The following is a 23950-nucleotide window of genomic DNA, read 5'->3' as shown; positions in this document are numbered from 1 at the left end:
AATACCCTCAAACACCAAGTTAGATATAGGCTACCTAATTTCAAAATAGGCCATCATCAATGCCAATCGTGAATTATAATTATAATTTTTACCGGTGAAATGTCCAAACTGCAACTTCATGAAAATCACCGGTAAAATACTTATTTTCCACCATAATTTGCAAATTAATTAATTAAAAACCCTACAATGTGATTTTCTGGATTTTTTTTCTAATTTTGTCTGTCATAGTTGAAGTGTACCTATGATGAAAATCACAGGCCTCTCTCATCTTTTTAAGTGGGAGAACTTGCACAATTGGTGGCAGACTAAATACTTTTTTGCCCCACTCTGTATCAGTTGTTTTGCATGGGCTATGTCTCAATTGATCCACCGATGTCAGCCAGATGTCAGCCATCTGCATCTGTGGTGAAAGGTAGCAAAGCTACAGCGGTGTGTCAAACCATGAGACATGCAAAAATAATCAGTCTTATCGTGTCTATCGTTTCTGAGCAGAAAGATGAGACGCTCACGAACACGGTGGTGTTCTCCGTTTTGCTCTACACACTGCAGACTCCCTAAATCTTGGCCATTGTACACGATGGCCCATTGCTCTGAGACTTCATTTGACCATTCTAACGCCCGCATGGGGCATCCTTGCCTTAATGGTGTTGACTTTCTGGTCTAACTCTTCGACTGACATATCAGAATAGCATTCCCTGACAGACATATTATCTATTACCATCCTTATGAAAAAAGGCTAACGGTTACACTGTCATGAAATATGATTATATATCGACTATGAAACAAATAGGACATGGCCTGCTTATGAGTTGCTATGAAAAAAAGTTTGGTTAATTCAACTGAAAATGACAAGAACAGGCATTTGTAGCTAAATGCTTTTGGTAAGCTTGAGAATAAAAATTGCATGATTTATCATTCTACGGTGTTTATGTGTGTAATATAGTAGAATGTTATGAACCGACACTGAATCGTAGGAGCTAACTACCTGCTATGTAAAAGTTGGATGGAAGAACGCCCAGTGCTGCTTACCTGAGATGCCATCATCACACAGTCCTTCTTCGTAGGTGTCCGCTATGACTTCCTTTGTGTTGGAAAAAAATTGCTTTCAGAAAAATTATTTTGGATTGAAAATAAAGAAGTTTTGCTCTCGACAAAAACACACAAATGTACCTCCATAGCATATAACAATTTGCCTGTGATTAACCAGACTGTCATACAAACTTGCTCTGCTGAATTCTGGACGCATAACTGAAGGTGCTTTCATAACCTGCCACCACATCCACAAGCGAGCCACTCAGGCACAGAATGACACGTGGAAGAGGGCGAAGAACGAGTTGGGAGTAACAACAATTTGTTGCAAGTTGGGGAGGGGGGATAATAGCCGAACCAAACACTATTCAAGCTTCAGTAAAGGCCATTCTCAACGTCAACAGTGAAGAGGCAACTGGCCTTCTAGGCAGAGTTGCAAAGAAAAATACATATCTCAGACTGGCCAATAAAAAGACAAGATTAAGATGGACAAAAGAACACAGACACTGGACATAGGAACCCTGCCTAGAAGGCCATCATCCTGGAGTCGCCTCTTCACTGTTGACGTTGAGACGGGTGTTTTGCGGGTACTATTTAATGAAGCTCCCCGTTGAGGACTTGTGAGGCATCTGTTTGTCAAACTAGACACTTTAATGTACTTGTCCTCTTGCTCAGTTGTGCACCAGGGCCTCCCACTCCTCTTTCTATTCTGGTTAGCGCCAGTTTGCGCTGTTCTGTGAAGGGAGTAGTACACAGCAGTGTACGAGATCTTCAGTTTCTGGGAAATTTCTTGAATGGAATAACCTTCATTACTCAGAACAAGAAGAGACTGACATGTTTCAGAAGAAATGTCTTTGTTTCCTGCCATTTTGAGCCTGTAATCGAACCCACAAATACTGATGTTCCAGATACTCAACTAGTCTAAAGAAGGCCAGTTATATTGCTTCTTTAATCAGGACAGTTTTCAGACGTGCTAACATAAAAGTTTTCTAATGATCAATTAGCCTTTCAAAATCATAAACTTGGATCAGCTAACACAACATGCCATTGGAACACAGGAGTTGTGGTTGCTTATAATGGGCCTCTGTACACCTATGTAGATATTCTATAAATAATCTGCCATTTTCAGTTACAATAGTCATTTACAACATTAACGATAACTACACTGTACAGTGGCTTGCGAAAGTATTCATCCCCCTTGGCATTTTTAGTATTTTGTTGCCTTACAACCTGGAATGAAAATTGTTTTTTGGGGGGGTTATCATTTGATTTACACTCCATGCTTACCACTGTGAAGATGCAATTTTTTTTATTATTGTGAAACAAACAAGAAATAAGAAAAAATAGGAACACTTGAGCGTGCATAAGTATTCACCCCCCCAAAGTCAATACTTTGTAGCGCCACCTTTTGCAGCAATTACAGCTGCAAGTCTCTTGGGGTATGTCTCTATAAGCTTGGCACATCTAGCCACTGGGATTTTTGCCCATTCTGCAAGGCAAAACTGCTCCAGCTCCTTCAAGTTGGATGGGTTCCGCTGGTGTTCAGAAATCTTTAAGTCATACCACAGATTCTCAATTGGATTGAGGTGTGGGCTTTGACTAGGGCCATCCAAGACCTCAAATCAAATCAAATCAAATTTTATTTGTCACATACACATGGTTAGCAGATGTTAATGCGAGTGTAGCGAAATGCTTGTGCTTCTAGTTCCGACAATGCAGTAATAACCAACAAGTAATCTAACTAACAATTCCAAAACTACTGTCTTATACACAGTGGAAGGGGATGAGAATATGTACATAAGGATATATGAATGAGTGATGGTACAGAGCAGCATAGGCAAGATACAGTAGATGGTATCGAGTACAGTATATACATATGAGATGAGTATGTAAACAAAGTGGCATAGTTAAAGTGGCTAGTGATACATGTATTACATAAGGATGCAGTCGATGATATAGAGTACAGTATATACGTATGCATATGAGATGAATAATGTAGGGTAAGTAACATTATATAGGGTAGCATTGTTTAAAGTGGCTAGTGATATATTTACATCATTTCCCATCAATTCCCATTATTAAAGTGGCTGGAGTTGAGTCAGTGTCAGTGTCAGTGTGTTGGCAGCAGCCACTCAATGTTAGTGGTGGCTGTTTAACAGTCTGATGGCCTTGAGATAGAAGCTGTTTTTCAGTCTCTCGGTCCCAGCTTTGATGCACCTGTACTGACCTCGCCTTCTGGATGATAGCGGGGTGAACAGGCAGTGGCTCGGGTGGTTGATGTCCTTGATGATCTTTATGGCCTTCCTGTAACATCGGGTGGTGTAGGTGTCCTGGAGGGCAGGTAGTTTGCCCCCGGTGATGCGTTGTGCAGACCTCACTACCCTCTGGAGAGCCTTACGGTTGAGGGCGGAGCAGTTGCCGTACCAGGCGGTGATACAGCCCGCCAGGATGCTCTCGATTGTGCATCTGTAGAAGTTTGTGAGTGCTTTTGGTGACAAGCCGAATTTCTTCAGCCTCCTGAGGTTGAAGAGGCGCTGCTGCACCTTCTTCACGATGCTGTCTGTGTGAGTGGACCAATTCAGTTTGTCTGTGATGTGTATGCCGAGGAACTTAAAACTTGCTACCCTCTCCACTACTGTTCCATCGATGTGGATAGGGAGTGTTCCCTCTGCTGTTTCCTGAAGTCCACAATCATCTCCTTAGTTTTGTTGACATTGAGTGTGAGGTTATTTTCCTGACACCACACTCCGAGGGCCCTCACCTCCTCCCTGTAGGCCGTCTCGTCGTTGTTGGTAATCAAGCCTACCACTGTTGTGTCGTCCGCAAACTTGATGATTGAGTTGGAGGCGTGCGTGGCCACGCAGTCGTGGGTGAACAGGGAGTACAGGAGAGGGCTCAGAACGCACCCTTGTGGGGCCCCAGTGTTGAGGATCAGCGGGGAGGAGATGTTGTTGCCTACCCTCACCACCTGGGGGCGGCCCGTCAGGAAGTCCAGTACCCAGTTGCACAGGGCGGGGTCGAGACCCAGGGTCTCGAGCTTGATGACGAGCTTGGAGGGTACTATGGTGTTGAATGCCGAGCTGTAGTCGATGAACAGCATTCTCACATAGGTATTCCTCTTGTCCAGATGGGTTAGGGCAGTGTGCAGTGTGGTTGAGATTGCATCGTCTGTGGACCTATTTGGGCGGTAAGCAAATTGGAGTGGGTCTAGGGTGTCAGGTAGGGTGGAGGTGATATGGTCCTTGACTAGTCTCTCAAAGCACTTCATGATGACGGATGTGAGTGCTACGGGGCGGTAGTCGTTTAGCTCAGTTACCTTAGCTTTCTTGGGAACAGGAACAATGGTGGCCCTCTTGAAGCATGTGGGAACAGCAGACCTTTAAATGTTTCTCCTTAAACCACTCGAGTGTTGCTTTAGCAGTATGCTTAGTGTCATTATCCTGCTGGAAGGTGAACCTCCGTCCCAGTCTCAAATCTCTGGAAGACTGAAACAGGTTTCCCTCAAGAATTTCCATGTATTTAGCACCATCCATCATTCCTTCAATTCTGACCAGTTTCCCAGTCCCTGCCGAAGAAAAACGTCCCCAAGGCATGATGCTGCCACCATCATGCTTCACTGTGGGTATAGGGTCTCGGGGGGGATGAGAGGTGTTGGGTTTGCGCCAGACATAGCGTTTTCCATGATGGCCAAAAAGCTCTCATCACCCCGAGTACCTTCTTCCATATGTTTGGAGAGTCTCCCACATGTCTTTTGGCAAACACCAAATGTGTTTGCTTATTTTTTTCTTGAAGCAATGGCTTTTTTCTGGCCACTTCCATTAAGCCTAGCTGTGTGGAGTTTACTGCTTAAAGTGGTCCTATGGACAGATACTCCAATCTCCGCTGTGGAGCTTTACAGCTCCTTTGTTATTGATCTTTGGTCTCTTTGTTGCTTCTCTGATTAATGCTCTCCTTGCCTGGTCTGTGCGTTTTGGTGGCTCTCTTTGGCAGGTTTGTTGTGGTGCCATATTCTATCCATTTTTTAATAATGGATTTAATGATGCTCCTTGGGATGTTCAAAGTTTCTGATATTTTTTTTATAACCCAACCCTGATCTGTACTTCTCCACAACTTTGTCCCTGACCTGTTTGGAGAGCTCCTCGGTCTTCATGGTGCTTGGTGGTGACCCTTGCTCAGTTGTGTTGCAGACTCTGGGGCCTTACAGAACAGGTGTGTGTGTGTGTGTGTGTGTGTGTGTGTGTGTGTGTGTGTGTGTGTGTGTGTGTGTGTGTGTGTGTGTGTGTGTGTGTGTGTGTGTGTGTGTGTGTGTGTGTGTGTGTGTGTGTGTGTGTGTGTGTGTGTGTGTGTGTGTGTGTGTGTATATGTGTGTATTTATATATATATATATATATATATATATATATATATATATATATATATATATATATATATATATACTGAAATCATGTGACACTTACATTGCACACAGGTGGACTTTATTTAACTAATTATTTGACTTCTGACGGTAATTGGTAGCACCAGATCGTATTTAGGGGCTTCATAGCAAAGGGGGTGAATACGTATGCATGCACCACTTTTCCGTTTGTAATTTTTTTGAATTTGTTTTTAAATAAGTTATTTTTTTCATTTCACTTCACCAATTTGGACTGTTTTGTGTATGTCCATTACATGAAACACAAATACAAATCCATTTAAATTACAGGTTGTAATGTAACAAAATAGGAAGAATGCCAAGGGGATGAATACTTTTGCAAGACATTTCTGATCAATTAGATGTTATTTTATGGACAAAAAAATGTGCTTTTCTTTCAAAAACAAGGACATGTCTAAGTGACCTCATACTTTTGAACGATAGTGCATATATATAAATAAATATATATGTAAAACAATTTGCTAATTAAAATAAACTGAATAGCAACTATAAGGCGTTAGCAATAGGCTAATATGATAAACATAGCACACAATATATACAGGGCCAACTAGGTAATAAGTTAGCATGCTAGACTAGCAGGCTGGAAAAGGCCATGGGAGCCGTTATCTTAGATTGCATAACAACAACACTGGCCGGCTGCCATCTTAGGCCGATGGCAGGAATGGCAATCAGATAGTTACATACTAGCTTACAGTACAACCAGACATAAAGTTCCCAGAGTGCTCCTCACTCTGCCACTCCTTGCTGAAGACTGTCCTGCCACCCCAATGGTGGAACCAGCTTCCCCCTGAAGCTAGAACAGCAGAGTCCCTGCCCATCTTCGCAAAAACTTGTGAAACCCTCTTCAAAGGGTATCTTAAATAATCCCCCTCTTCACCTTAACCCCCCCCAATACATTTTTTAAAAATAAAACTGACCCTCCCCCACCCCTTCTAGTTCTGACTTTGCTGATAGCTACTTTGAGGAAATGTATACTTACTATGTGGTGTACCTACTATGTTGTCCCACCTAGCTAGAAGATGAAGGCACTAACTGTAAGTCGCTTTGGATAAGAGCGTCTGCTAAATGACTAAAATGTCAAATGTAACAATGAGATTTATTCAATTGAGCACTTTCCATGTTTGATGAAAACCCAGAGATAAATATTGCCCCTCAAATACAATATTTTTTTTCGAGAACCACACTGACTGAAGATTGGGCATGATTGATTTACTGTGAATTGAGGTCTGTAATTTCCAATAGGATTTGAGTGTGCCCTGGTGATTGTGTGCCCGATGTGGTGGTGGTCAGCATAATGAGCAGATAAGGAAGTTCTAAAGGTCTGACTATGGCTCTGAGGGAATTGGTGACAGAGACATATACCTAGTACTGAAAGGTCAATGGTATGGTTTATTCGCAAATCAAAATATTTAAATTGGGGTATTTCTTTATCCTAACAGCTGCCCTATATGCAAAAGAGAAGACCCACCAAATCTGCCTACATATCGTGTTTCTGAATTCGGAAGCAAATTGCTTCAAAGTTTTTATCAATGATCTGCTTCCTTCGGCACACAGTTTCTTGCATATCAATAAAAAAGCTGATTTTCCTGCAATTGTAAAGATCAGCGCTATACATGAGGAACATATGCCAACACTATCTGTGTTTTCCTCTGAACAGACCCATCTGACTGGCCCTCAGTTTGTTCCCGGAGTCTAGCTCTCAGCATGTGGACTGGGTGACAAAGTCAAGCATTTAGCCATCTGTTCTTGGTTATTGTCTGCAGTGGCAGGCCAATAACCCAGCATTCAGCAGCAGATGTATGGGCGGGCCACAAGGCCTGGGAAATGTAATCTCACTGCTCAAAAGTGTGAATTGTTACAGAATGGATAAGAAAAAAGCTGTGAGGAGAATGAAGCCAAGATTTTTCCATCTGTGTGACACACCAGACAGGTATATGGGCAGAGCTAAAGTAGCGGCTCAAATTTAGAAGGATAATTCCTTGAACAATGAGAGATACTGTTGAAATGCTTCTCAGAATAATGTTGCATTGTCATATCTTTTCTTGCATGGACATATAAATTTTTTGGAATCGATTTTACATACACAAAGACAAACACCAACATAAACAAATCCTTAAGCCTTGTGCCATAGGTTTCTCAATATTTAATTCAATGCATCTCGCCATAAAGTTTCACAGAATGAGTTCTTCCATTACGGACAGTGGACAGGAGTTTGATATTGAATGGAAGCATTAGTAGTGACAGAAGTGGTGGATGGTTTCAATTGTCAACACTTCCTTACAATCCTTTACACATATATGGTATATCATGATTTGTCTATAGTGCATCAAAAACATGTTTCTCATTCAACACTATTCAATAACTGATCAATTTGAATTTTATTGAACAGGATATACTTGTTAATCAAAACAACCTGAATATAATGAAAACAGTCACTGACGTTATACTGTTAATCACCAATAAGCATCATTCCATTATAGTTACATTGAGTAGTGTTCAGTTCAATCCCAACCATGTGTAATGTAAAAAAAAAAAAGTGAAACTAAAGACCCCCAAAAAGAATAAACCTTTAATACCCTTCAAACCTCAGTTATGCCAACATGCCCATTACTGTATAGTTAGCACTTCGTTTCTTCAAAATGACGGTATACACAGTTTGTCCCAGAAAGCAAAATGAATGCCTTCACACCTCCGATTGGATCTATTCCCAGGCATATTGACACTCTGCTTTGCATGACAAAATACCACAGGGATGTGAAGAGTAGGTAGTATAGGTTTTATACTCATTAGGCAGACTCAATATGCTGTTTCTGTCCATAGGTATTTTAGATTGGACTCTCTGTGGTCCTATAATCCATGAAATTGTCTAGTATCCTGCCCTAAAACATACCAACATGGGAGTGTGAGGGTTTTTAAACTGAATAGGGAGGGATACTAGGCGAAGACTCAATATCAGCTATCCATTTGTTTCTGTCCATGGGTATTTTAGACTGCACTCTCTGTGGGCTTATTATCAGAGGTTGTGTCCCAAATGGTACCCTAATCCCTATATAGTGTACTACTTTTTTTTACTGGTCAAGGGCTCCAGAGTGGTGCAGCGGTCTAAGGCACTGCATCTCAGTGCTAGAGGTGTCACTACAAACCCTGGTTCGATACCAGGCTGTATCACAACCGTCTGTGATTGGGAGTCCCAAAAGTAAGCGCACAATTGGCCCAGCGTCGTCCAGGTTAGGGGAGGGTTTGGCTGGGTAGGCCGTCATTGTAAATAAGAATTTGTTCTTAACTGACTTGCCTAGTTAAATATTGTGCAGCGGCATTACTGTGACTGTGAGGGCTGTAGAAAAACCTCCGTATGGTCACCTGTCTCCAACCAACATATAGTAGATCCATACAATGATTCATACAATGTTTAACGCTTGGGAACATCTAATCTGACCAGGAAAAAAAGCACTGTGGAAGAAAAGAATGTCGTAGAAATGGTCAAAAGTCTTCCATTTAAAGTACTAGCTATGTTCTCCAGGGTTCCAACTAACACAGAGAGCAGAGCAGTGTTTGTGTGATGAACAGCAACTGATGACGACAATCCTCTCTTCTTTACCTTCCTGATCTAGTCTGTACCGCTGTTTGAACCGAATGAAGACACGCATGCTGACAGATAGACAGGTTGGCATTCATCAGATCCATCTCCTCTTCTCTGACTCTGTCAGCGTGTCTCAGATGAACTTCCTCTGATTATCATTCTGCTTCCTATGAATCACCAATCCCACCAAACATGTCTGTCTGTCTGACAAACCAAACTGTGTATTCTCATAAAGATTAGCACCTTGTGAAAGGAAGGTTGTGATTAGCCCAGGTGTTTTAGAGAGAGCCTAATGTTGTGAGTTCCGTTCAAAGCTTTTCTGAGAATTCGGTCCGTCAAAGTGTTCTAGCTGTGGGTGGTAAGGAAGCAGTGTTTCAAAGAAAACCGTTAAATGGCTATGCTTTTATTTTTTATCAAGGATAATGCAGAGCAAGCACACAAAATTACAGGTTATGCTTGCCACGGAACTTTCTGAAGTACAGTGAAGTAAAAAAACAAAAAAACATTTGGAACATAATACTGTATTTACATAAGTTTTGTCAGTGGGATGTTGGATTCGATATGTTTGTTCAATACATGTTCTCATGTATTTTGGTCAACAGATTTTGAGATGTTATTACTGTAATACACAGTACAGTATATACTGTGTGTGCTGTAGAGGTAATCTCTATGGCTAAAACATCTAAATCTCTCAATAAAGCAATTGCATCATCATAATACCAAAATACTTTCAACTCAATAATCCAAACATGTACTGTATCATCTTCATAACCGTACTGCAAGTACATACAGTATAAATCCATCCAGGCATTATTATAATATTTTCAGTACTGTTCCACCGGAGAGGAATATTAGACAGCGATTGTTATAAAGACATGAATTAATTCAACATTTACATTTTCAAAGAATATTTACACTCCCATGAATGACAGTATCAACACCTTTCAAAGTCTATCATCTACACTTGTGTCATATTACCAGTACAAACAGTGTGTACAAAAAACAGTAAACAATATGTGGTCATCACTAGTTACCACAGCCACAAAGTCATAAACCCAGTCTATTGCTACAATTTCTTTAAAATATGATTTCAAACCTAACCCTAACCTTAACCCAATCCTTAACTACACTGCTAACCTTATGCCTAAACCTAACCTTAAATTAAGACCGAAAAGCAAACTTTAGTTTCCATTATTGTTTACGATATAGCCAATTTTGGTTTTGTGGCTGTGGTAACTACTTGAAACCACAATACATGGATGCATTTACAGATTATTTGTTGTCCTCTTCAAATCTTGGTCAGCCATCTTGTTGACAGTTGCTGATGGTCTTTTACTGCATGTACTGTGTGTGTAATGTACTGTGAACGTAATTAACGTCTCTAGGGCTTGGCAAGGCTTGTCCTTCCTTAATCAGATTCATTGGATTAGTCCAACATCGAGAAGGTTGAGATGTGGATAGTTGGACTTATATGAAATACTCCTTTTGGTTTTCACTTAGTATGTTCTGTGAGTTGGGCTCGCTGTGGAAAGGGTATTCAGGACTGTCGGCCTCAGGTTTGATTCCCTGGGGTTCTTGGGTGTGGAATGTCTCTTTCCGTCGATACAGGAACCTTGCCATTATTGCCAACGCACACAGAATCACAAATATCACCACAGCAATCACACCTGCAAAGGAGTACAAAACATGAAGTCAGGAAACAAGAAAACAGCACTCATTTGAAAACAGAAAGAAACTTTAACAGAGTGCTTTTTTAAGACGGAAAACGTGAAACCAATTAACATCATTTCACATTGTGACATCTCTATGGGTTTCCTTTTTCAGAAGCAAAAATAGAGAAAGCACAGTGGCTTTCAGAACACATTAACTCCTTTCTCAGCATTCTTAAGTTTAGTTCTGCAACGTTTTGTCTACGGCATAGAAGCCTTAAGATAAATAATATGCCAATTTCTCTTGTGGGTATTTCATTGCTATTACCCGGCCTGCCTAATTTCCGTTGCTAATCTAAACTCTAAAAGGCATTACACAAGCTTCTAAAAGCTGTAAATTCATCTCTGTACAAGGCACAGCACAAAGATCTCCAGTTCAATTCTCACAAACGTAGCAGGCATTCATTTCATAAACCTTAGCTACAGTCCTTGTACACTGCAATGCTATGAATGGTGCATTTCATTATCAAGAGAAAAGGATGCATCTTATTGGGAAACCAGAACACACACACAGACTCAATTTAATGGTAAATTTACAATGGTTCTAAAATGAAAATATATATGAAGATAGCTGTAAAACTTCCTTAATCAGCAAATAATTTCTTTAAACGTTTAATTAGTTTTTGGTGTCCTTTGTGCATTTGGCACTGAGTAAGCCTGTATAAGGAGGACTTTAAACTACTTTCTATATTCCAGCAACTGTACCAACTGGAACCTAATCAACCACCGCTTCAAAGCTTTGTGATGTGATGCTGCAAACATGCCATATCTTATGTTGAAATATTGTATATATTTATTTAACTTTTATTTATCCAGGTTTGTCTCATTCAGAAAAACATATATTTTGCAAGTGAGAAGTTTTGAACAGGATCATTTCTTGTCTGACATGTTGTTTTACTGAATACAATATAAGTATGGTTTATTATGACACTATAACAGTGAAACACAGGAGAAACATGTTCCCGTTACCTCCAATCAATGCAGAGTCACTCTTGATTGCATTGACTATAAGCTCACCAGTACCTACTGTACCTAAATGATCTACAGTGGAGAGAGACAGAGATTGAGAGAGAGAGAGACAGAAAGACAGAGAGCGAGCAAGAGAAACACAGACAGAAAGAGAGAGATACACAAAAAGAGAGAGAGAAAGAGAGAGACACAGAAAGAGAGAGACCGAAAGACAGAGAAGTGGGAGGGAAACAGACAGAAAGAGAGAGATACACAGAAATAGTGAGAGAGGCAGCAGAAAGAGAGAGAGGCAGCAGAAAGAGAAAGATACACAGAAATAGTGAGAGACGCAGCAGAAAGAGAGAGAGGCAGCAGAAAGAGAGAGAGGCAGCAGAAAGAGAGAGATACACAGAAATAGTGAGAGAGGCAGCAGAAAGAGAGAGAGGCAGCAGAAAGAGAAAGATACACAGAAATAGTGAGAGAGGCAGCAGAAAGAGAGAGAGGCAGCAGAAAGAGAGAGAGGCAGCAGAAAGAGAAAGATACACAGAAATAGTGAGAGGCAGCAGAAAGAGAGAGAGGCAGCAGAAAGAGAGAGAGGCAGCAGAAAGAGAGAGATACACAGAAATAGTGAGAGAGGCAGCAGAAAGAGAGAGAGGCAGCAGAAAGAGAAAGATACACAGAAATAGTGAGAGAGGCAGCAGAAAGAGAGAGAGGCAGCAGAAAGAGAAAGATACACAGAAAGAGAGAGGCAGCAGAAAGAGAAATATAGACAGAGGAGTAGAAAGAGAAAGAGAAAGAGAGAAGAGAAAAGAAAGGGACAGAAGAGAGAGAGAGAGTCAGTAACATCAAGGGTCATCAGTCCATGCAGGATTCATTTAACACTACACCCTCAGTCCTAAACCGCATGAGGAGGACCACAGAAGTAATATTATGCAAATGAGAAATGCCACTCATCCAGATGAATGAACTCATCTGTCACAATGTAATCACTTTCATTCTCATCTAATTAACAAGGAAGATGGTGTATGTATTAAATGGGCCCTTGATAAAGTTTGAAAAAGCAGTTTGGAAAAAAGTGTAGATTCTCAAGTGGAATTAAAGAAAAACAAAAGGCACTCAAGCAGAAGAGAGAGAGAGAGAGAGAGAGAGAGAGAGAGAGAGATGGAAAAGGGGTGACCATAAGTCCCCGCTATTACCACAGATTCCGCCCATCATGGGGAACTTGACACCTCCCCTCTTACCTGATAGGGAGTGTATAGTTTCAGCTGGGTAGGGATTGGCTGGAGATGAGGAACCACAGGTGGACTCTACTAGGGATCCAATCACTATAACTGGGCTGGTGTTGGGGTAAAGCAGCGCTGCCTTCAGTGGGGCTACGGAGTTAAACTGGACCACCGACAGACAGCCACTGAAACCTTGGGAGTTCAGCCTGGCAATCTCTGGATCCAGCTCACCAGACTCTAAACACAAACGCACACACACACCCATGCACACAACCAAAAATGCAGAAACAGTCAGTGAGATCAGAGGTAAGTCAGATCATTACGTACTGTAATGGATAATGGTATAGATTAAAATAGATCCCCTACATCATGGGTGTCAAACTCAATCCATGGATGACCCTATTGTCTGCTGGTTTTTGTTTTTTCCCTTTCAATAAAGACCTAGTCAACCAGGTGAGGGGAGTGCTTACTAATTAGTGATCTTACTTCATCAATCAAGTACAAGGGAGGAGCAAAAACACGCAGATACTCGGTCCCCCACTAATGTGCAGTATACTGATCAGTCTAAGGTAAAATAAGTGGGATTCATTGCTCTCAGAGTAATATTGATCAACAGCTCACAATAAACAAAGTAGATCATGAGAAACACCAGTAAAACTGCTTCCATTTGAAAGTAGATAATGAGAGACCCCAGTAACACTGCTTCTATTTGAAAGTAGATAATGAGAGACCCCAGTAACACTGCTTCCATTTGAAAGTAGATAATGAGAGACCCTAGTAACACTGCTTCCATTTGAAAGTAGATAATGAGAGACCCCAGTAACACTGCTTCCATTTGAAAGTAGATAATGAGAGACCCCAGTAACACTGCTTCCATTTGAAAGTAGATAATGAGAGACCCCAGTAAAACTGCTTCCATTTGAAAGTAGATAATGAGAGACCCCAGTAAAACTGCTTCCATTTGAAAGTAGATAATGAGAGACCCCAGTAGCACTGCTTCCATTTGGAAGTAGATAATGAGAGACCCCAGTAACACTGCCTCCATTTGACTGGCTAACATCCAGTAAAACCCTACATTTGCCAGGGTATCTGCCTCACTGGCTCTTCAGAATGACCAAGTGACTATGCATTTAATGGTATGAATTTGCATGGTTATCAGTACTCTTGAGCAAGGCAGTTAACCCACTGTTCCCCGAGCGCCCGAAGACATGGATGTCGATTAAGGCAGACACATTTCAGTTGAAGGCATTCAGATGTACAACTGACTAGGTATCCCCCTTTCCCCTTTACCTTTCTTAAAGAAGTTAGTGAGCCAATGGCATTGTATTGCATCACACAAGCTACTGTATCCTGACTGTAACTTTCCCTTCTTACAACAGGGGAGCTATTCCTCCTCATCTCTCTGTCTCTCTCTGTCTCTCTCTTCAATTTTAATTTAGAGGCTTTATTGGAATGGGAAACATATGTTAACATTTCCAAAGCAAGTGAACTAGATAATAAACAATAAAAATGAACATTAAACATTACTCACAAAAGTTCCAAAAGAATAAAGGCATTTCAAATGTCATTTTGTTTGCAAATAGTTCAAGTACAAAGGGGAAAATAAATAAACATAAATATGGGTTGTATTTACAATGGTGTTCGTTCTTCACTGGTTGTCCTTTTCTTGTGGCAACAGGTTACAAATATTGCTACTGTGACAGCACACTGTGGTATTTCACCCAGTAGATGTGGGAGTTTATCAACATTGGGTTTGTTTTTAAATTCTTTGTGGAATATTTGTGTAATCTGAGGGAAATATGTGTCTCTAATATGGTCATACATTTGGCAGGAGGTGCAGCTCAGTCTCCACCTCATTTTGTGGGCATTGTGCACATAGCCTGTCTTTTGAGAGCCAGGCCTGCCTACGGCGGCCTTTTCAATAGCAAGTCTCACACACACACACACACACACACACACACACACACACACACACACACACACACACACACACACACACACACACACACACACACACACACACACACACACACACACACACACACACACACACACACACACACACACATATTACATTTCAATTTGTTAGCGTGATTGATGACAGGCGTCGCTGGGAATGACACATAATCCACTTTCATGCCAGCTCTTTGATCCTGATATGACACACATACTGTGGCGGGGTTAGAAAAGAGAGTATGGGGAGGACCCGGTCACGCTTTAACATGGTCCATGGCATCTGAGATTACACAGAGCAGTTTGTTTGTGTGTATGTGTCGGATGACCGGAGAGCCAGAGGGCAGACCCCTTAGCCCCACAAGTCATTATACCCTACAGCTACTGGATTAGTCTGACTTTATACTAATGGAGCTTTTGGATTAGTCTGACTTTATACTAATGGAGCTTTTGGATTAGTCTGACTTTATACTAATGGAGCTTTTGGATTAGTCTAACTTTATACTAATGGAGCTTTTGGATTAGTCTGACTTTAGACCAATGGAGCTGTTGGATTAGTCTAACTTCAGATTAATGGAGCTGTTGAATTAGTCTGACTTTAGACCAATAGAGCTGTTGTATTAGTCTGACTTTAGACCAATGGAGCTGATGGATTAGTCTGACTTTAGACCAATGGAGCTTTGACTTTAGACCTATGGAGCTTTTGGATTAGTCTGACTTTACAATAATGGAGCTTTTGGGTTAGTCTGACTTTAAACTAATGGAGTTTTTTGAAAGTTCCTGAATAAGTCAATAACAATATCACAGTAGCTACTGTTTAACTTGTTATTGTGACATTCTTGACATTGTTACATATGGATAGAAATGGATTTGCATCTGAAATGAGTAGCAGTGCATTGTGTATTTTTGTATACAGGCATAGTATGGGAGTATTATTTCCACTTGACATGGAATATTTTGTTAATTATATTGTATCAGAATGTACTGTACGACTGTAACGGCTGTATTTTATGTGTCTGTTTCCTTTAATCATTCCTCATTACAACTGAAAGCAGGCCTCCTATTTTAAAACAAAGACATTAGCAATAGGCCTTCATAAAGTGGCCTATTTCCAAAGCAGGGATAGACAATAATTACACATAAAGACAATATTATTCAGATTTGAAGTAAACAGACACACAACAACGCTCCGATGATAACATGTCATGTCGAACTGTGATTACCTGAGTGAACAAAAAAATAAACATAATAATTGATAATTATTACATACGTATGGGAGCAATTCTATCTCTATTTGAGCTAAAGAAGCTCTGTCATCATATTTTCATTTGAACAATATTTATGTCATTTTAACAAGCTTTATGTTATTTTAACAAGCTTTATGTAAAAGCTTCAGACAGGAGGGATCCTCACAAGCTCTCCAGTTCTGTGATTGAAATACAGCGGAACACCTCTGAGCTCTATATTAAATCACAATTTCTTTGCAAGTTTTAACTTAAACGGCCTTCTTCGTCATTTGAATGGAGTCTTCTATAACTCACCATGCACTTTCCCCAGGACAACTGACTTGATAGCATTGAATTCTGCATCAGATGTGAGATTGAAGTCTTCCCTTTCGTGCTGGTCAATCTGAAACAAATTGCAGAACAGGACCTGTAAACACTTTGTTGAAAGGTCAAATTGGGGATTTAAAAAAAGACAATTAACACTTTCAGATGATGGAGAATGTACTCTTTCATGTAGACTGTTTAATTAAATCCTGCTCTTCAAAGTACTTTAAACACATCACTTGGCTGTTTAGTATCTGTTATTCAACTAAAAAAGGAAGTAGTGAAATAGCTTGGAAAGGTTTTCTCGTTCAAATCAAATCAAAGTTTATTTGTCACATGCGCCGAATACAACAGGTGTAAACCTTACAGTGAAATGCTTACTTACAGGCTCTAACCAATGGTGTGAAAAAAGGTATGTGTGTGTGTGTGTGTGTGTGTGTGTGTGTGTAGGTAAGTAATGAAATAAAACAACAGTAAAAATACATTTGAAAAAAGAGTAGCAGGGCTATATACAGACACCTGTTTTTCAGGCTGATTGAGGTAGTATGTACATGTAGGTATCGTTAAAGTGACTATGCATATATGATGAACAGAGAGTAGCAGAAGCGTAAAAAGAGGGGTTGGCGGGTGGTGGGACACAATGGAGATAGCCCGGTAAGCCAATGTGCGGGAGCACTGGTTTGTCGGGCCAATCTAGGTAGTATGTACATGAATGTATAGTTAAAGTGACTATGCAAATAAGACAAACAGAGAGTAGCAGTAGCGTAAAAGAGGGCTTGGGGGGGGTACACAATGCAAATAGTCTGGGTAACCATTTGGTTACCTGTTCAGGAGTCTTATGGCCTCGGGGGTAAAAACTGTTGAGAAGCCTTTTTGTCCTAGACTTAGCACTCCGGTACCGCTTGCCATGCGGTGGTAGAGGGAACAGTCTATGACTGGGGTGGCTGAGGTCTTTATAACAATTTTTAGGGCCTTCCTCTGACACCACCTTGTGTAGAGGTCCTGGATGGCAGGCAGCTTTGCCCCAGTGATGTACTGGGCCGTACGCACTACTCTCTGAAGTGCCTTGCGGTCGGAGTCCGAGCAATTGCCGTACCAGGCAGTGATGCAACTGGTCAGGATGCTCTCGATGTTGCAGCTGTAGAACCTTTTGAGGATCTCAGTTTAGTTTCCTGGGGGGGAATAGGCTTTGTCGTGCCCTCTTCACGACTGTCTTGGTATGTTTGGATCAATCTAGTTTGTTGTTGATGTGGATACCAAGGAATTTGAAGCTCTCAACCTGCTCCACTCCAGCCCCGTCGATGAGAATGGGGACGTGCTCGGTGCTCCTTTTCCTGTAGTCCACAATCATCTCCTTAGTCTTGGTTACGTTGAGTGATAGGTTGTTATTCTGGCACCACCCGGCCAGGTCTCTGACCTCCTCCCTATAGGCTGTCTCGTTGTTGTCGGTGATCAGGCCTACCACTGTTGTGTCGCCAGCAACCTAAATGATGGTGTTGGAGTCGTGCCTGGCCATGTAGTTGTGGGTGAACAGGGAGTACAGGAGGGGACTGAGCACGCACCCCTGGGGAGCTCCAGTGTTGAGGTTCAGCGTGGCAGATGTGTTGCTACCTATCCTCACCACCTGGGGTGGCCTGTCAGGAAGTCCAGGATCCAGTTGCAGAAGGAGGTGTTTAGTGCCAGGATCCTTAGCTTGGTGATGAGCTTTGAGGGCACTATGGTGTTGAACACTGAGCTGTAGTCAAGGAATAGCATTCTCACATAGGTGTTCCTTTTTTCCAGGTGAGAAAGGGCAGTGTGGAGTGCAACAGAGATTGCATCATCTGTGGATCTGTTTGGGCGGTATGCAAATTGGAGTGGGTCTAGGGTTTCTGGGATAATGGTGTTGATGTGAGCCATTACCAGCCTTTCAAAGCACTTCATGGCTACAGACGTGAGTGCTACGGGTCTGTAGTCATTTTGGCAGGTTGCCTTTGTGTTCTTTGGCACAGGGACTATGGTGGTCTGCTTGAAGCATGTTGGTATTACAGACTCAATCAGGGACATGTTGAAAATGTCAGTGAAGACACCTGCCAGTTGGTCAGCACATGCCCGGAGCACACGTCCACATGTTTAAAGGTCTTACTCACATCGGCTATGGAGAGCGTGATCACACAGCCGTCCGGAACAGCTGATGCTCTCATGCATGCCTCAGTGTTGCTTGCCTCGAAGCGAGCATAGAAGTGATTTAGCTCGTCTGGTATGCTCGTGTCACTGGGCAGCTCGCGGCTGTGCTTCCCTTTGTAGTCTGTAATAGTTTACAAGCCCTGCCACATCCGACGAGCGTCGGAGCCGGTGTAGTATGATTCAATCTTAGCCCTGTATTGACGATTTGCCTGTTTGATGATTCGTCGCAGGGCATAGCGGGATTTCTTGTAGGCTTCCGGGTTAGAGTCCCGCACCTTGAAAGCGGCAGCTCTACCCTTTAGCTCAGTGCGAATGTTGCCTGTTATGCATGGCTTCTGGTTGGGGTATGTACGTACAGTCACTGTGGGGAGGGCAAGGGAGAGCTTTGTACACGTCTCTGTGTGTGGAGTACAGGTGATCTAGATTTTTTTTCCCTCTGGTTGCATGTTTAACATGTTGATGGAGATTTGGTAGAACTGATTTAAGTTTCCCTGCGTTAAAGTCTCCAGTCACTAGGAGTGCCGCCTCTGGGTGAGTGGTTTCCTGTTTGCTTATTTCCTTATACAGCTGACTGAGAGTGGTCTTAGTGCCAGCATCTGTCTGTGGTGGTATATAAACAGCCACGAAAAGTATAGCTGAGAACTCTCCAGGCAAGTAGTGTGGCCTGCAGTTTATCACAATATACTAAAATTCAGGCGAGCAAAATCTAGAGACTTCCTTAGATTTCGTGCACCAGCTGTTGTTTACAAATATGCACAGACCCCCCCCCCCGTCTGTCCGTCCGTCTTGCCGGAGTGTGCTGTTCTATCCTGCCGGTGCAGCCTGTATCCCGCTAGCTGAATATCCATGTCGTCATTCAGCCACGATTCCGTGAAGCATAGGATATTACAGTTTTTGATGTTGGTAGGATATTCGTGATCATACCTAGTCTAGTTTATTGTCCAATGATACACGTTGGCGAGTAATATTGACGGTAACGGCAGCTTTCCTAGTTCCCTTCGGGTCCGGACGAGGCATCCAGCTCTTCGTCCTCTGCGTCGCTTCTTTTTGCGAAGATTTTGGATGTCTGCCCTGTGGGGTGTTTGGAGAATATCGTGTGAGTCCTGCTTGTTGTTGTGGTTGTTGTTGTTGAAGAAGAAATCTTTGTCTAATCCGAGGTGAGTGATCGCTGTCCTGATATCCAGAAGCTCTTTTCTTCCGTAAGATACGGTTGCAGAAACAATATGTACAAAATGATTTACAAATATCGCAAAAAAAACACATAGCACAACTGGTTAGGAGACCAACCAGCACCTCTATAAAACATGTTTGGGTGTCCGCAGTGGTGGAAAAAGTACTCAATTGTCATACTCAAGTAAAGATGACTTGAGTAAAAGTCATAAAGTAAAATACTAGTTGAGTAACAGTCTTAAAGTATATGGTTTTAAATGTACTTAAGTACAGCGATAGAAAAAGTCCTCAATTGTCATACTTGAATAAAAGTAAAAAGTAATTGTCATATGTCAAATTCCATATATTAAGCCAACTAGTCAGCATGCTTATTATTATTTGCTAATTTATGGACAGTCAGGGGCACACTCCAACACTCTATTTGTGTTTAGTGAGTCCACCAGATCAGAGGCAGTTGGGATGACTGTGTTATATTGATAAGTGCGCAAATTTAACCATATTGGAAGGGAAAGGGAGATACCTAGTCAGTTGTACAACTGAATGCCATCAACTGAAAAGTGTCTTCTGCATTTAACCCAATCCCTCTGAATCATATTGCTGTCCTGTCTGAGCACTCGAAATGTAACAAGAACTTTTGGTCAGTACAAGTCAGGGAAAATGTACAGAGTAAAAAGTACATATTTTCTTTAGGAATGTAGTGAAGTAAAAGGAAAAGTTGTCAAAAACATAGATAGTAAAGTAAAGTACAGATACCCCAAAAAACTACAAAACTAGTAATATTTCAGATAGCCTAATGGTTAGAGCGTTGGGCCAGTAACCGAAAGGTTGCTGGATAGAATCCCCGAGCTGACAAGGTGAAAATCTGTCGTTCAACCCTGAGCAAGGCAGTTAACCTAATGTTCCCTGGGTGCTCTGAATGTCAATTAGGGCAGCCCCCCAAACCTCTCTGATTCAGAGGGGTTGGGTTAAATGCGGAAGACACATTTCAGTTGAAGGCATTCAGTTGTACAACTGACTAGGTATCCCTTTTGATGTATTTTACTTAGTTACTCTACCCCACTGGGTGTGCGTTATCATATTCCTTTTACTAGACTAGTCAGACTAGTACATGTTGGGTGGTCGGAAACATGGAAGTAAACACCTCTACGTGTGTGGTCCACTAAGTGATTACTATGGAAGGGAAGTGCATTAAAATTGTCCAACATATTGGACTCGCCCCCTTCTCTAAGAGGTTTATAAATGGGGTGTCTAAATTTGGGCGTTTGTATGGCCTTGCTGTTATAGTTGGGTTGCTGTACTGTAGTTCAAATTCTCAAAGAAGGGTTAATACAGGATGATCCCAGGCGAAATAGACTTTACCTTGCTTCAGCAAATACCCAGCAAGCCATGACCTTCCATTTGTATTGCAGAGCACTTAGTTAAGAACATTACACTGTAATTAAAAATAGCTAAGGGTGATGCGGTGGAGTTAATATCATGTTAACTAGTGGCAGTGGCAGATCACATCAGGGCAATGCTAAACAGGAATTCAGAATGATCTAAATAATAGATTTTACTATATGGGGTAAAAAACGCAACTTGCTTTCCATGTGTCTGTCGAAGAATGGCTGAAAAGAAGAATGTCGACCACCTTTGTTGTTACAATTCTTGAAATATGTTTTCATTCTCCTCACAGATTTCAGTCCCTTACGCTAAAACTTTATCGATTTCTCTCTACTGTACTCTTGTTCGCCATCCTATTCCTTTAATTATTTAGAATCATTCATGTTGCCTGAAATGTCTCTGAATTGTGAATGAGTGGGCCTACTTAACGACTGAGAGTTGGAATGTGTCTGTGCATTCTGAGTAAGTACAGCTCTGGAGCAAGGCCTGGGTTTGTGTCCTGCTGTGCAAAGGGCTTGGACTTGATGATAGATACATATGTAGGATCTTAATTTGATGACCCTGTGGCAGGAGAACATTCCTGCAATACAGGAAAAACTTGTAGTGTATTTGAGGTTTAAAAAGTATCCTGATGTTTTTCATCAATGACCATCACACATAATCTGAATAATTATTTCTTGTTGCTGTAGGATTATTTCCCTGATGTCGCAAACTGACTCAAATTAAGATCCAACATCTGTAGGGTTGGCTTCTCATGTGAGGTTAGCAAAGAACTTGGACTCCATGATATATACAGAGTCCCAAGAGGTAGAACTACACTATAGAAAGAACCTGCATCACTCTTTATCCACTATCCTCAAGTGGTATCACATCTCACTGTATATTTAAATCTGTTGGGAGTAATGTTATTTTCCTTTTGAATTAGTTTTACTCACCATGATAAATATCTCACAGCAGGTTAGTTACATTACATATAGGCCTACTTGACTTTAAATACCCCTTGCTGACATTCAAGGCAGTGATTCTCAATATTTTTACGTTATGCTACACCCAATTACGTTATTTTCTGCCTGCAGAACCTCCTCATGTGCAACCAATTTTTAGGCCTATGTTTTTATTAATATTCCCAAGTACCCTTTGTGGATAGGCCAGGTACCCCCAGGGGTACTAGTACCTAAGGAAGAGATCCACTGCACCAAGGTAACTGCTCAGCTTTACTTAATTTTGAATGAGAATAAGTTACCTGAATAGTGACAGAATAAATGACCTGAAACAGTGGCAGAATAAATTACCTGCACAGTGACAGAAAAAGTTACTTGAGCAATGACAGAATAAGTTACCTGAACGGTGACAGAATAAGTTACCTGAATGCTGACAGAATAAGTTACCTGAACATGGACAGAATAAGTTACTTGAATAGGGACAGAATAAGTTAAATAAGTTACCTGAACAGTGACATAATAAATTCCCTGAACGGTGAGGGAATAAATTACCTGAACACTGACAGTCTCTGAAAGCCTTCTGATGGAGACTCTGTGAAGTTGTCCGTTGGCCAGGTTCCTAACGCTGGTCCTGAACACCTCAGCATCTCTACTGTTCTGCAGCTTGTATTTAACGTCCAGGTAACCTTTGAAAGATATAGAGACAGCTTTAATACCAGGTAATTTTCAGACACATTATGGGACAGTTGTCCAGAAACAGATTAAACAGACTCCTGCACTGAAAACATTCTTAACTGATATTCTCATTTGAAAGACCCTTTTAGCCCAGGACTAAAGTTAACTGAAACTCCCATAGAGATGAAACTTGAACAATAATCAACACCATTTAAATGCAGACAGCCACTGAACAATCTCACTTCTACATGTGCAGCATTCACAATGAACCCAGAAAATCTTTTTTTTTTTTACAGCAGTACAGATGTAGGATCTTAAATTGAGCCAATAAGTACAACAGGAGAATAATCCTGCAGCAACAGGGTATGGGAATTATTATGTTGATTATAATTAACTGACATTTTATGCTAGGGCAAAAACAAAAATGTGCAGCCTTGGGGTCCCCAGGACCGAGTTTTGAAAACCCTGTACTAAGCTGATTAATCTTTAATTCCCTATCAATAACAGAGATAATAAATCAAATTAATTTTCATAATTTGCAGGGAATTATGTATCTGAGGGGCTCTGAGTAATACACGGTTGTGTTTGTATTGTCAGTCAGCACCAAACTAATCATTCACATTCAGATGAATGGACAAATTGGAAATGTATTACATCGCTTAAAAAACACATTCTCACTGATGCTGGAGCACACGAATTATCACTTCATACAATGGTGTCTTTTTTAATCATTAAGCCAACATGAAAGCCCTTCATGATAATTACAATAACATAATTAGAATTCTTCATGGAGGGATTGGGGGTACAAATAATATACTGAACGAAAATACAAATGCAACATGTAAAGTGTTGATATCATGTTTCATGAGCTGAAATAAAAGATCCAAGAAATTATTCATACGCACAAAAATGTATTTATGTCAAATGTTGTGCACATATTTGTTTACCTCCCCGTTAGTGAGAATTTATCCTTTGCCAAGATAATCCATCCCCCTGACAGGTGAAGCATATCAAGAAGCTGATTAAACGGCATGGTCATTACACAGGTGCACCTTGTGCGGGGGACAATAAAAGGCCACGCTTAAATGTTTCGTCACACAATGCCGCAGATGTCTCAAGTTGAGGGAGTGTGCAATTGAAATGCTAACTGCAGGAATGTTCACCAGAGCTTTTGCCAGAGAATTGAATGTT

The 23950-nt window shown here is 41.2% G+C and overlaps 1 protein-coding gene across 3 annotated transcripts in view; it reads right to left on the bottom strand.

Moving 5' to 3' along the window:
• Positions 1-9423: 9423 nt before the first annotated feature.
• cntnap3 (contactin associated protein family member 3) overlaps positions 9424-23950 on the bottom strand; it is a 193204-nt gene continuing 178677 nt past the window's right edge. For 2 of the 3 annotated variants that reach the window (XM_042326590.1, XM_024430942.2), the window contains 5 exons: positions 22637-22770; positions 16416-16503; positions 12940-13158; positions 11720-11791; positions 9424-10708 (listed from right to left, as the gene is read on the bottom strand). In XM_042326590.1, coding sequence (XP_042182524.1) covers positions 10509-10708; positions 11720-11791; positions 12940-13158; positions 16416-16503; positions 22637-22770 — 713 coding nt within the window. In that variant the 3' untranslated portion in view covers positions 9424-10508. The remainder of the gene's footprint in view (positions 10709-11719; positions 11792-12939; positions 13159-16415; positions 16504-22636; positions 22771-23950) is intronic. The other variant, XM_042326591.1, reaches the window with a different exon arrangement.

The sequence above is a fragment of the Oncorhynchus tshawytscha genome, linkage group LG09 (assembly GCF_018296145.1).
Source record: "Oncorhynchus tshawytscha isolate Ot180627B linkage group LG09, Otsh_v2.0, whole genome shotgun sequence".
In the NCBI taxonomy this organism is placed as follows: domain Eukaryota; kingdom Metazoa; phylum Chordata; class Actinopteri; order Salmoniformes; family Salmonidae; genus Oncorhynchus; species Oncorhynchus tshawytscha.
The sequence above is the reverse complement of the archived record's forward strand: the minus strand, read 5'-3'. Positions and strand labels throughout refer to the sequence as shown.